At 38.1% G+C, this 14970-nt stretch overlaps 2 protein-coding genes across 2 annotated transcripts; one reads left to right on the top strand and one right to left on the bottom strand.

The window, feature by feature from the left end:
- The first annotated feature begins 2841 nt into the window (after nt 1–2841).
- On the top strand, nt 2842–3971 carry LOC137632973 (helix-loop-helix protein delilah-like). Its single transcript, XM_068365112.1, has one exon. The coding sequence runs from the start codon at nt 2940–2942 to the stop codon at nt 3720–3722; it is 783 nt and encodes a 260-aa protein (XP_068221213.1). The 5' UTR covers nt 2842–2939; the 3' UTR covers nt 3723–3971.
- Nucleotides 3972–10875: 6904 nt separating this feature from the next.
- On the bottom strand, nt 10876–13219 carry LOC137632884 (putative protein FAM47C). Its single transcript, XM_068364978.1, has 2 exons — nt 13183–13219; nt 10876–11741 (listed from the first exon to the last, which is right to left on the bottom strand). Exons 1-2 carry the CDS (start codon nt 13217–13219, stop codon nt 10876–10878), a joined length of 903 nt encoding a protein of 300 aa, XP_068221079.1.
- Between the last annotated feature and the right edge of the window lie 1751 nt (nt 13220–14970).

Here is a 14970-nt window from a genome sequence, read left to right on the forward strand (position 1 = left end):
GTTAAAAATTTGTAATATTGTAATATTTTTTCTTTCTTTGAAAGACAAAAACTTACTTTTCCCAGTTAAACAATTTGCAATATTTTTCCTTTCCCCATTAAAATTAGGACGAAAACTTGCTTATCAATCTTTTTACTCAGTTAAACAGTTTTCAATATTGCAATATTTTTTTCTTTCCCCATTAAACAAGACGAAAATTTCGAGAATCCGTTTTTTGCTCAGTTAAACAATTTGCAATATTGCAATATTTTTTCTTTCCCCATTAAAATCAGGAAGAGAATTACAAGAATCCATTTTTTAATTAGTTAAACAATTTGCAATATTGCAATATTTTTTCTTTCCCCCATTAAACAAGACGAAAATTTCGAGAATCCGTTTTTTGCTCAGTTAAACAATTTGCAATATTGCAACATTTTTTCTTTCCCCATTAAAATCAGGAAGAGAATTACAAGAATCCATTTTTTTTAATTAGTTAAACAATTTGCAATATTGCAATATTTTTTCTTTCCCCATTAAACAAGACGAAAATTTCGAGAATCCATTTTTTTACTTAGTTAAACAATTTGCAATATTGCAACATTTTTTCTTTCCCCATTAAAATCAGGAAGAGAATTTCAAGAATCCATTTTTTACTTAGTTAAACAATTTGCAATATTGCAATATTGTTTCTCTCCCCATTAAACAAGACGAAAATTTCGAGAATCCGTTTTTTGCTCAGTTAAACAATTTGCAATATTGCAATATTTTTTCTTTCCCCATTAAAATCAGGAAGAGAATTTCGAGAATCCATTTTTTGCTTAGTTAAACAATTTGCAATATTGCAATATTTTTTTATTCCCCATTAAACAAGACGAAAATTTTGAGAATCCGTTTTTTGCTCAGTTAAACAATTTGCAATATTTTTTTCTCTTTTTAAGTTAGGAAGAAAACTTGGTTATTAATCTTTTTACTCAGTTGAATAATTTGCAATATTGCAAATTTTTTTCTTTTTTTGTTAAAATTAGGATGAAAACTTACTTATTAATCTTTTTACTCAGCTAAACAATTTGCAATATTGCAATATTTTTAATTCCCCATTAAAGTCAGGACGAAAACTTACTTATTTTTACTAAGTTAAGCAACTTATCAATCTGTTTTAATCAATTAAACAATTTGCAATATTTTTTTTCTTTCCCAATTAAAACCAAGACGAAAACTTGCTTATCATTCATTTTACTCAGTTAAACAATTTGCAATATTTTTTCTTTCCCCGTTAAAACCAAAACGAAAACTTGCTTATCAATCTTTTTAATCAGTTAAACAATTTGCAATATTGCAATATTTTTTTATTCCCCCATTAGAATTTCGAGGCTCCCTTCTTTCCCTTTGACGGAATCCCGCCCCACTGGATCCCGCCCCACTGGATCCCGTTGGCGCCATCCCGTTCAGATCTATAATTCAAGTTTCCTTACAGGTGAAAGTAAAAACCTGATGACTTTAACCAACTGTTTTTCGCCCACTGACATACCTCATGAACGCAGCATCTTTCGTGACTTCCAACTCACAGAATGTGACTGATAAACTCTGACGATTGATTGACGCTCTCGAATCAATCAAAGATTCCACCCAAAAAATTGTTGACGTGTGGCAACAGTGACGTCATACCCCGGGGCAGAGAATGCTCAAGTGGATAGCTGTTGGAGAGAGACCCTCTCTGGACTCTGGAGTCTGGAGGAGTCCAGGGTCCAAAGGTGAATTAGTAGCTTCGCGGCTTCCAAGGGAGGTAGAGGCGTTACTAAGTCTCGTCCGAGCCCGTTACAGTGACGAGGGCAGTGCATGTGGGTTACGCAATGACAGCAGATGTGATTTTCGGAGGTCGTTAATTGCTCGTTATTTTGAGATAAGGTCTTTTATGGCTTGGTTAACCCCTCTGGAAAAGGTGTATTGAGATTCCCAAAGTGAAAATAACGTTTGATTTTAAAGTTGATTAACCTATTCCTCTACTGATACAAATGAGGCCAATGACAAAGTAAATTTCTCCAGCTGTTTATCAGTGATAAGAAGCATCGTGGTTAACGGTTAATTACAAAAATAATCATAACGAAAAGTGTGAGAAAAACGATAAATCAACACGTGGAAATAGATATCAGCTGATAATTTCAACGAGTAATCGGTAGTGATCTTAGAGGCCTTCCAGATGGGACTCTTCAAATTAATATTATTATTATTACTTGCTAAACTAAAACCCTAGTTGGAAAACTAGGATGGTTTAAGCACAAGGACTCCAACGGGGAAAATAGACCAGTGAGGAAAGGAAATAAGGATATAGCATAGTGTGATGTAAAGGATGTTATAGGCCTAAGGGCTCCAACAGTGAAAATAGCCCAGTGAGGAATGAAAATACTGTAGAATAGAGTGTGGTGTATACCCCAAGCTGGAAAAGCAGGATGCTATAAGCCCAAGGGCTCCAACAGTGAAAATAGCCCAGTGAGGAAAGAAAATACTGTAGAATACTGTGTAGTGTGTAACCCAAGATTGAAAAGCAGGATACTATAAGCCCAAGGGCTCCAACAGTGAAAATAGCCCAGTGAGGAAAGGAAATACTGTAGAATACTGTGTAGTGTGTAACCCAAGTTGGAAAAGCAGGATGCTATAAGTCCAAGGGCTCCAACAGTGAAAATAGCCCAGTGAGGAAAGGAAATACTTTAGAATACTGTGTAGAGTATAACACAAGTTGGAAAAGCAGGATGCTATAAGACCAAGGGCTCCAACAGGAAAAAATAGCCCAGTGAAGAAAAGGAAATACTTATAATAGAATACTGTGTAGAGTATAACACAAGTTGGAAAAGCAGGATGCTATAAGTCCAAGGGCTCCAACAGGAAGAAATAGCCCAGTGAAGAAAAGGAAATAAAATAGTGTAAGGTGTGAACCCTCAAATATATTCAACAAATAGTAAAACATGGCTGATCTAAAAGACGCAATGAAGAGCCCAGCGACCGATCTTTGCGACCAGAATGGCGAGAAATACGCGTTGCGACCAAGATCGACCATCAAGCGCCAGAAACCAGAGCAGTACCAGCCTGACTTCATCCCCAAGAGAACCAGACGATTGAAGCCGAAGTCGACGCCGCTCTCGAAGTATAGGAGAAAGACCGCCAACGCCAGAGAGAGGCACAGGATGAAAGTCATCAACACTGCGTTCGAATCCCTGAGAAAAGCTCTTCCAGATGGCATGGAACTCTGCGCCTCTTCCTCGACCATGACGAAGATCACGACGCTCCGCCTCGCCGTCAGCTACATCAGGAGTCTCTCGAACATGTTGGAGAGCGACGCCAGCGGGATGGAAGCCGGGAAGAAATCGCTTGACCAGTTCCAAGGGGGACAACAGGATAGAGGTCCTGTTTCAGTCAACTCGTCTCCGACTTACACCCTCCCACAAACTGTCGCTCAACTGACGAACAAGAACATCCTTCGGTGTCCTAGACCATCAGCAATCCAGTACAGTCATCCTTCAAGTTATTACTTCAGCTCTGGCCAGTCTCACATGTCAAACGCGTCCTCGACCTCGGTTCGAGGGTCACTCAGCAGCACGAGTGACCTCGAGGAACTGCTCTCAGATGATTCGGAGTTTCTGGAAGATAGCTTCGATGTGTTTCATGATATCCAGAACATGGCCTCGAATGACCCGTTTGAGGTACTTCTCGAGGCCGAAAAGAGTTGCCAAGGATTCGCAAATTCTTGAGGATATTGAAGTATGAACATTTTTTTTTAACATTAGAAATTTTCAAGGATTCAAAATTCTTGAGGACATTGAAGTATGAACATTTTTTTTTACCATTGGAAATTCTCGAGGATTCAAAATTCTTGAGGACACTGAAGTAAACATTTTCATTTTAACATTGGAGCTTTTCGAGGATTCAAAATTCTTGAGGACATTGAAGTAAACATTTTTTCTTAACATTGGAACTTGTCAAGGATTCAAAATTCTTGAGGACATTCAAGTGAACATTTTTTTAACATTGGAAATTTTCAAGGATTTAAAATTCTTGAGGACATTGAAGTAAACTTTTTTCTTAACATTGGAACTTGTCAAGGATTCAAAATTCTTGAAGACATTAAAGTATATACTTTATGTAACATTGGAAATTCTTTCATATGCAAAAGTTATACAGACAATGATGCCATTATTATTATTACTATATCATTTCAGTGTCATATAAAAAAAAAATTAATATAGGCCTACATAATAATGATTTTATCATTATATCATCTCAGTGAAAGTCTAAACAAAAACGAATATATCTCAAGAAATCATAACATTTACAAGTGAAATTAGTGAAAATTAAAATCCTCTTAAGTTTTTTAAGTCATATTTCGAAAAATGAGATAATCTGAAGGTGAAATCCTCTCAAATTTTAAGTTTTAAGTCTTATATCGAAATAATGAGATAATCTGAAGGTAAAATCCTCTCAAATTCTAAGTTTTAAGTCATAATAAAAAAATGAGATAATTTGAAAGTAAAATCCCCTCAAGTTTTAAGTTTTAAGTCATAATAAAAAATTAGATAATTTGAAAGTAAAATCCTCTCAAGTTTCACGTTTTAAGTAATATTTTGAAACAATGAGATAATTTGAAAGTAAAATCCTCTAAAGTTTTAAGTCACATTTCGAAACAATGAGATAATTAGAATGTCAAATCCTCTCAAGTTTTAAGTTTTAAATCATAATAAAGAAATGAGATAATTTGAAAGTAAAATCCTCTCAAGTTTTAAGTCATATTTCGAAACGATGAGATAATCTGAAAGTAAAATCCTCTCAAGTTTCAAGTCATATTTCGAAATAGAGATAATCTGAAGGTCAAATCCTCTCAAGTTTTAAGTTTTAAGTCATATTTCGAAAAAATGAGATAATTTGAAGGACGAAAATTTTTTTTTGTATTTTTTTTTTTTTTTTTTTTTGTATTTTTGTATTTTTGTATTTTCTAAATACCTTCAGCGGAGCAATGAAGCTTCCCTAAGTCAATGCCGAGTCAAGTACAAAGTCATTACCTTCACGTGTATCTGAAATATGAATACGATACTGTGTACATAGTCCTCTAGAGTGATGGTCATATTCGAAAGATGTATACATGAACTTCACCATGCTGACAAGAAGGTGCTCTATGTATCATTATAAGGAAATAATAGATGTATATGTATACATATACATATACATATAAATATATAATATAAATATTATATACATATATATGTATATATATATATTTATATATATATATATATATACATACATACATATATACTTAAATATACATATACATATATAAAACTCTAAGGTTATATTACAAATATATTAATATATTATTGCCAACATGTTGACAAAGCTGTATATTTATTACAATTTATGCAGAAAAATATTTTGTATAATTTATTGCTGTTATTTTTGCAAATGTACGCGCTTATTTATTGCAATAACTTTAAAGGCGCTTTAGTATCTTCAACAGTAATAACTGGAAAGTATATGCATATATGTATAGACGATCAATTTTGCACATTTAGACGTGTTTTTCATATTCATATAAGACATATATTACATTCCTCCTAATATCTGCGTTTTCTCTATACCTCGGGATCAGAGACCCAAGGGGGAATCAACTCAAAGATAATAGCTTCTAACCGGCCGAGGGAATCGAACGCGGGCCCAAGAAATTGGGGTTCCATTGACTTACAAACTCATCTACAATCGAACTCTGGACCCAAGAAACTGAGTTTCGAATCCGGGCCCAAGAAACTGGGGTTCCATTGATTTAGCAACTCATCTAAAATCGAACTCTGTGTCCAAGAAACTGAGGTTCGAACCCGGACCCAAGAAACTGGGGTTCCATAGACTTAGCAACTCATCTACAATTGAACTCTGGGCCCAAGAAACTGAGGTTCGAACCCGGGCCCAAGAAACTGGGGTTCCATTGACTTAACAACTCATCTACAATCGACCCCTGGGCCCAAGAAACTGAGGTTCGAACCTGGCCCAAGAAACTGAAGTTCCATTGACATAGCAACTACTCTACAATCAAATTCTGGGCCCAAGAAACTGAGGTTCAAACCCAGGCCCAAGAAACTGGGGTTTCATTGACTTAGCAACTCATCTACAATCAAATTCTGGGCCCAAGAAACTGAGGTTCGAACCTGGCCCAAGAAACTGAAGTTCCATTGACTTAGCAACTACTCTACAATCAAATTCTGGGCCCAAGAAACTGAGGTTCAAACCCGGGCCCAAGAAACTGGGGTTCCATTGAATTAGCAACTCATCTACAATCGAACTCTGGGCCCAAGAAACTGAGGTTCGAACCCGGGCCCAAGAAACTGGGGTTCCATTGAATTAGCAACTCATCTACAATCGAACTCTGGGCCCAAGAAACTGAGGTTCGAACCCGGGCCCAAGAAACTGGGGTTCCATTGACTTAGCAACTCATCTAAAATCGAACTCTGGGCCCAAGAAACTGAGGTTCGAACCCGGGACCAAGAAACTGGGGTTCCATTGAATTAGCATCTCATCTACAATCAAATTCTGGGCCCAAGAAACTGAGGTTCAAACCCGGGCCCAAGAAACTGAGGTTCCATTGACTTAGCAACTCATCTAAAATCAAATTCTGGGCCCAAGAAACTGAGGTTTGAACCTGGGCCCAAGAAACTGGGGTTCCATTGACTTACAAACTCATCTAAAATCGAACTCTGGGCCCAAGAAACTGAGGTTCAAACCCGGGCCCAAGAAACTGGGGTTCCATTGACTAAGCAACTCATCTACAATCATACTCTGGGACCAAGAAACTGGGGTTCCATTGACTAAGCAACTCATCTACAATCATACTCTGGGACCAAGAAACTGAGGTTCGAACCCAGGCCCAAGAAACTAGGGTTCCATTGACTTAATCAACTCAGCCACAAAGAGAGATCCTCCCTATATTAGGAGGAGTATAATATAAGGCTTATATGAATTTTTGTACAGACATACTTCTGCAAATGTATTCATAAGTTTACGAGGTCGATATTAAAGCAAATGAAGTTCGAACTATAGGGATGTATATTTTTTTGAGAGAACTAGTCAGGCAAATTGTGTAATTTTGTCATTTTTTTGAGAAAAGTGAAATTTGAATATATTGGACTGTGATTGAAAAATGACTATTGCCTTTAAAAAGGTTTATTTTGTAAATAGAAATTATCTTTCAATATATATAATAGTTTGGGGTCTCCAGGGAATTCATTTCAATCAAGAAACTTATCTTCGAAGTTCGCATCAGAGCATCCAACGCTTATATACGTTTTATAATCTTGAAAAACCATTTTCTGTTGCATTTTTTTATCTCATTTAAGTATAACAAGTCTCTCAACTAAAGAAACTTTGAACAGAATTAAAAAAATTCATCTGTTTACTCTTATCAACAAGGAAATGGATTATTTTTCTAACTTTTTAATATTAAAGGAATCCATTTCTGCTTCTGTGTTCCCGGGTGAATTTGAACTCTGTATCACTTTGGAGTTGAGCCCCACCCTTTTTATCTAGTTCAGGTTAGGGCTATATAAGGATATCTGGTTGCCCGTCCATTGGCTTTGTCGTTCTACTAACTGACGAACCACTGAATAGATTAAAAAACAAAAAAAGTTGTCAAATTATGTATGGCCTACACTGTTCTATACACCTAGCAAGCTCTCTTTGAAGTTACAAAATGGTTTAACTTATTCCATCTAAGGTCCAAGGGGTGTCAACACTCCAGGAGAGGGTCTTCTCACCCTGACTTAAACTAACAACTGGACTGTATTCTTCTCCAACATACACACTGTATGGTCTGCACTGTTCTCTGCTACCAAATTTTCTTTGCATTTCCGAAGTGGTGTAAGAATCCACCTAAGGTCCAAGGGGTGTCAACACTCCATGAGGGGGTCTAACAACTGGACTATACTCTTCTCCAACATACACACTGTATGGTCTGCACTGTTCTCTGCTACCAAATTTTCTTTGCATTTCCGAAGTGGTGTAAGAATCCACCTAAGGTCCAAGGGGTGTCAACACTCCATGAGGGGGTCTAACAACTGGACTATACTCTTCTCCAACATACACACTGTATGGTCTGCACTGTTCTCTGCTACCAAATTTTCTTTGCATTTCCAAAGAGGTGTAACTTAATCCACCTAATGTCCAAGGGGTGTCAACACTCCATGGGGAGGTCTAACAATTGGACTGCATTCTTCTCCAACATACACACTGTATGGTCTGCACTATTCTCTGCTACCAAATTTTCTTTGCATTTCCAAAGAGGTGTAACAATCCAGCTAAGGTCCTTGGTGTGTCAACACTCCATGAGGGGGTCTAACAACTGGACTGTATTCTTCTCCAACATACACACGGTATGATCTGCTCTGTTCTCTGCTCCTACCAAGGTTTCTTTGCACTCACAAAATGGCAGTTCAACCAGTTTCCTTGCGATCGGCGACTTCCCCAAGACCGAAATACTTTCTCTCGCCATTTTTCGTTTGGTGCCATATTTAATAAAGTCATTTGGGGATTATTCTAATTTCTTTTATATAATGGAATTGATTGAAGTACCAAGAGACCCCTTACAATATTTTTTATATATCTTTCTATATAGATTAATGTCCCATTTATATAGGAATCTACTCATAATAATCCTTCTGGTACGAAGAGAAATATTCAATCACTCGGCTTCAACTATTTCTTCGTCTCCAACATTTCTTCATATGAACCATGCCATAATGGCTTAACCTAAGTAATAAAAAATGATCAAATTCACCCATTGTTATCATAACGTATCCTACTTTGATCTTTTGTTAATATGGGAAATTTCTTTTTATTTTGCATTGCATAATTTGTATAACACTCACTTCGATGCTTTCATATCTTTTGGATTATAAAGGATCTCTCTCTCTCTCTCTCTCTCTCTCTCTCTCTCTCTCTCTCTCTCTCTCTCTCTCTCTCTCTGGGCACCACAGTGGAGGGTTGGGTTTGCCCGAGTGACGTTCTGGTGAGCATCTCTTCTGATAGAACTGAAACCCAACACCTTTAACCTTTAAGTTGATTAGTCCTTCGGACTTCGATTGAGATAAAAATCGTGGTAATATAACTCGTGTTCATCTATACTTTGGTGCAAAATTGTTCTATTTCAAATCTTCGATAAGATAGCTACTGTTAAAAAATTGCCGTAAAAAAGGTAAAAATCCAGGCATAAATATTTCCAGGCATTTACCATTTTAAAAACAGATATATAGACGTAAATGAGGGATATTACGGTCACCAACCCGTAAAAAAAGATACCAAATTTGCCGTAAAAAAAAAGGTAAAAATCCAGGAATAAATATTACCAGGCATTTACCATTTTAAAAACAGATATATAGACGTAAATGAGGGATATTACGGTCATCAACCCGTAAAAAAATAAAAGCAAAATTTGCCGTAAAAAGGTAAAAATCCAGGAACAAATGTTGCCAGGCATTTACCGTTTTAAAAACGGATATATTAACGTTAAGGAGTGATATTACGGTCACCAAACCGTTAAAAAATAATAGCAAAATTTGCCGTAAAAAAGGTAAAAGTCCAGGCATAAACATTCCCAGGCATTTGCCGTTTTAAAAACGGATATATTGACGTAAAGGAGTGATATTACGGTCACCAACCCGTAAAAGATAGTAACAAAGTAGGGTAAAAAATACAGTCGCCTGTGCTACTAAAATACGGCTGAGAACATTATATTTTTACGGAGAATTTCCGATTAAAATTACGGTGTTTTAACACTGTATAGTTATTGGCGCATGTGTTTAATATATGAAGGTATCGAAATAATACGAAAAACTATGAAATTCACGATACTACTCCAAATATGAAATGAAATTAATAACTGGCCAAATATCATAAAAATTCTAGTCATCCAGATAGTAAAAACTATTTAGAAAGCCGTCCACCTTAAATAGAAAATTTATGAAAGTCCAAATATTAGATGGAATTAATAATCATTCAGACAATACAGAATCGATTATAACTTCACCTAAAGTTTGAAGAAAAAAATGGGAGTCAAAAAAAGGAAAGAAACGTACGGCATTTAAAGGTTTAAAGGCCACTTATGAATGGCAGAGGCAAGGGACAGTGACATTGCCCTAGCAAGCAGGACAATGCCCTAGAGACTGACCATATACATTTGATCAGCGCCACAAGCCATTGCTCCATCCAAGCTAGGACTAGTGAGGATCAGACAATGGCTGCTGATAAATCAACAAGTAGACCAATAGGCTCTCCCAAACCCCTCATCCTTAGCTCACAATGATGATGAGGTTGCAGACAGCACAAGAAACTATCGAGCTTGAGTGGGACTCGAACCGCACAAGGATGGTGAGGTTGCAGACACCACAAGAAACTATCGAGCTAAATTGGGACTCGAACCCCACAAGGATAAGGAGGTTGCAGACACCACAAGAAACTATCAAGCTAAAGTGGGACTCGAACCCCACAAGGATAAGGAGGTTGCAGACACTAGAAGAAACTATAGAGCTTGAGATAATCTCGAACCCCAGGGTGTTCGCCAGGCAGAGACGTTTCCAATAGACCACCACAAGCCTAAATAGATCATTGAGTCACATTCCAAGAAGCCCCTGAAAAAGGACTGTATTTAAATGAAAGGTGAAAGTTGGAGGAAGCTATTGAACACGAATCCGGTCAGCAAAGTGGAAATCTGGGGGCTGGGACTTTTAAGTCTAAGAGACTCAATCTGGGAGGTGGGACTTTTAAGTCTAAGAGACCCAATCTGGGAGCGGGGACTTGTAAGTCTAAGAGACCCAATCTGGGAGCTGGGACTTTTAAGTCTAACAGACTCAATCTGGGAGCTGGGACTTTTCAGTCTAAGACACCCAGTCTAGGAGCTGGGACTTTTAAGTCTAAGAGACCCAATCTGGGAGCTGGGACTTTTAAGTCTAAGAGACCCAATCTGGGAGCTGGGACTTTTAAGTCTAAGAGACCCAATCTGGGAGCTGGAACTTTTAAGTCTAAGAGACCCAATCTGGGAGCTGGGACTTTTAAGTCTAAGAGACCCAATCTGGGAGCTGGGACTTTTAAGTCTATGAGACCCAATCTGGGAGGTGGGACTTTTAAGTCTAAGAGACCCAATCTGGGAGGTGGGACTTTTAAGTCTAAGAGACCCAATCTGGGAGGTGGGACTTTTAAGTCTAAGAGACCCAATCTGGGAGGTGGGACTTTTAAGTCTAAGAGACCCAATCTGGGAGCTGGGACTTTTAAGTCTAAGAGACCCAATCTGGGAGCTGGGACTTTTAAGTCTAAGAGACCCAATCTAGGAGCTGGGACTTTTAAGTCTAAGAGACCCAATCTGGGAGCTGGGACTTTTAAGTCTAAGAGACCCAATCTGGGAGCTGGGACTTTTAAGTCTAAGAGACCCAATCTGGGAGCTGGGACTTTTAAGTCTAAGAGACCCAATCTGGGAGGTGGGACTTTTAAGTCTAAGAGACCCAATCTGGGAGCTGGGACTTTTAAGTCTAAGAGACCCAATCTGGGAGCTGGGACTTTTAAGTCTAAGGGACCCAGTCTGGGAGGTGGGACTTTTAAGTCTAAGGGACCCAGTCTGGGAGGTGGGACTTTTAAGTCTAAGAGAACCAATCTGGGAGCTGGGACTTTTAAGTCTAAGGGACCCAGTCTGGGAGGTGGGACTTTTAAGTCTAAGAGACCCAATCTGGGAGCTGGGACTCCGTCTAGGGCAAAGGCTCCGGACAATCAGGATGAACGAACAAAGTGGAAACATCAAAGGAACTAGATGAAAACTAATAGGCGAAAAGCGATCTAGTAGCTAGTCTATTGGACGTACCAAGAAGGTATAATTCCTTCGTACTGCCTACAGAACGAGGCACAAGGCTCACTGTGGGCAGCTACAATATCGCCATCCATACCAAACCCACATACATTTGTCATCAGCAGAGAGAGAGAGAGAGAGAGAGAGAGAGAGAGAGAGAGAGAGAGAGAGAGATTCATAGTTCATTGGAGATTCAATCTAATCATCTCTGAATAACATACCTGCTACTCTAGCAAAGCAAGGCTACTTTAACTAAAGGACGAATCTGTTTCATTGAGAGAGAGAGATAGATAGATAGAGAGAGAGAGAGAGAGAGAGAGAGAGAGAGAGAGAGAGAGAGAGAGAGAGAGAGAGATTCATTATCCATTGGAGATTCAATCTAACCATTTCTGAATAATATGCCTGCTACTCTAGCAAAGCAAGGCTTCTTTAACTAAAGGACAAATCTGTTTCATTGAGAGAGAGAGAGAGAGAGAGAGAGAGAGAGAGAGAGAGAGAGAGAGAGAGAGAGAGAGAGAGAGAGAGAGAGAGATTCATTATCCATTGGAGATTCAATCTAACCATTTCTGAATAATATGCCTGCTACTCTAGCAAAGCAAGGCTACTTTAACTAAAGGACAAATCTGTTTCATTGAGAGAGAGAGAGAGAGAGAGAGAGAGAGAGAGAGAGAGAGAGAGAGACTTTAACTAAAGGACAAATCTGTTTCATTGAGAGAGAGAGAGAGAGAGAGAGAGAGAGAGAGAGAGAGAGAGAGAGAGAGACTTTAACAAAAGGACAAATCTGTTTCATTGAGAGAGAGAGAGAGAGAGAGAGAGAGACTTTAACTAAAGGACAAATATGTTTCATTCTGAGAGAGAGAGAGAGAGAGAGAGAGAGAGAGAGAGAACAAGTACTTTTTTCTACAATTGTTTGTTTATTTAGAAGCTAAATCCCAAAATGAATTCAATTAAAACCCTTTGCTCTATCTTCAATGCAATGTAGATTGCAAAAAAGCACCACTAAATGCGATTAAAGTTATTTGCTACGTACCGAACACTCTTCTCTCGAACATGTAATGTTTCCATAGTATTACGAGCCGTTTTCTTTCATGAAATTTGATCTATTCTAAATGCAATAGAGAAGGTCCTCGACTTACAACCATTCAGAGATACGAAGACAACTCTGACTTAAATCGTAAAACTCAGATATTGTATGAAAAGTTTATACTGAAATACAGTAATACAACAGTATACAATTTAATGAAGTAAGCAAGACAACATTTGCAATATGAAACAGGATTATTTGTTGATTTTTGTAACTGAAAATTGCAGGGATGTGACCCTAGAAAAAAATATCGACTTACGAACGTGGGAACCAATCAAGGTCGTAAACCGAGACATTTCTTAAACACAATTCGCCTCGAGGTCGTAAACCGAGACATTTCTTAAACACAATTCGCCTCAAGGTCGTAAACCGAGACATTTCTTAAACACAATTCACCTCAAGGTCGTAAACCGAGACATTTCTTAAACCCAATTCGCCTCAAGGTCGTAAACCGAGACATTTCTTAAACCCAATTCGCCTCAAGGTCGTAAACCGAGACATTTCTTAAACACAATTCGCCTCAAGGTCGTAAACCGAGACATTTCTTAAACACAATTCGCCTCAAGGTCGTAAACCGAGACATTTCTTAAACACAATTCGCCTTACAAACTTGAATCCAATTAATGTCGTATGTCGAGGACTTTCTGTACGCACTTTACTATGACTAGCATCGATATCGTTGCCATATAATGCCATTTGATTTGATTTACACCAATTTAGTTGCCTGACTTGAACTACACTACTTGCCATATGTACCCATATATAAAAATTGCACTACTTAGATGCCAGATGCACCGTTTACTTTTAAGTTGCCATAAGTACTGAATCGCTATGCTTAGTGGTCAAATGCACTGATTTTCGTGATTTGCAATTTGCCATATGTACCGAGTTCTGTGAATTGTACTATTTAGTTGCCAGATGTACATGTATCTGCGATTTGCAAGTTGCCATATGTACCGAGTTCTGTGAATTGTACTATTTAGTTGCCAGATGTACATGTACCTGCAATTCACAATTTGCCATATGTAGGCTACAGTGAACTATCAATTGTACTACTTAGTTTCCAGATGCAAAAAATTCTGCAATTTGCAAGTTGCCATATGTGTCAAGTTCTGTGAATTGTACCACTTAGTTGCAAGATGCACATGTTTCCGCGATTTGCAAGTTGCCATATGTACCATGTACTATCAATTGTACTACTTAATTTCCAGATGCAAAAATTTCTGCCATTTGCAGGTTGCCATATGTGTTGAGTTCTGTAAATTGTACTTAGTTGCCAGATGCACTGGTTTCCGCAATTCGCAAGTTGCCATATGTACCATGTACTATCAATTGTACTACTTAGTTGCCAGATGATCAAATTTCTGTCATTTGCAGGTTGCCATATGTATTGAGTTCTGTAAATTGTACTTAGTTGCCAGATGCGCTGGTTTCCGCGATTTGCAAGTTGCCATATGTACCATGTACTATCAATTGTACTACTTAGTTGCCAGATGAACAAATTTCTGTCATTTGCAAGTTGCCATATGTCAAGCTCTGTGAATTTTACTACTGTGCATCTGAGATGCACAGTTTTCTGTGATTAGCAAGTTGCCATATTGTACCGTGTAATATCAATTGTACTACGCAGTTTCCAGATGCACAAATTTCTCTGATTTGAAAGTTGCCATATGTCGAGCTCTGTGACTTGTACTACTGTGCATCTGAGATGCACAGCGGTTCCGTGATTCGCAAGTTGCCATATGAACCGAGTTCTGTGAATTGCACAACTTAGTTGCCAGATGCACAGGTTTCAGTGATTTGCAAGTTGCCATAGGTAACAGTTTCAATGAAGTTGTATTACTTATTAGCTGTCTTTGCACCATTTATCTGCATTGCACTGTCGAGTTGCCATATCTAGATTCCATTACTCACTGTCGTTTATGATCTGCACTGTACTAGTTGCCATACGCACTGTTTTGCTTGATCTAAGTTGCCATATGTACCTAGTTTTCACCAGTAGCATTAGCCAGTCCATTTACCCTATCCGCAGCTATAAACGATGACT

This window comes from Palaemon carinicauda, chromosome 42 (genome assembly GCF_036898095.1).
Source record: "Palaemon carinicauda isolate YSFRI2023 chromosome 42, ASM3689809v2, whole genome shotgun sequence".
Lineage (NCBI taxonomy): Eukaryota > Metazoa > Arthropoda > Malacostraca > Decapoda > Palaemonidae > Palaemon > Palaemon carinicauda.

Coding starts and splice junctions, on each gene's coding strand:
- LOC137632973 (XM_068365112.1), top strand. CDS start 2,940: ATGGCTGATCTAAAAGACGCAATGAAGAGCCCAGCGACCGATCTTTGC.
- LOC137632884 (XM_068364978.1), bottom strand. CDS start 13,219: ATGTCTCGGTTTACGACCTTGATTGGTTCCCACGTTC. Junction 11,742..13,182: donor CTTGATTGGTTCCCACGTTC/GTAAGTCGATAT, acceptor CCTTTGCCCTAG/ACGGAGTCCCAGCTCCCAGA.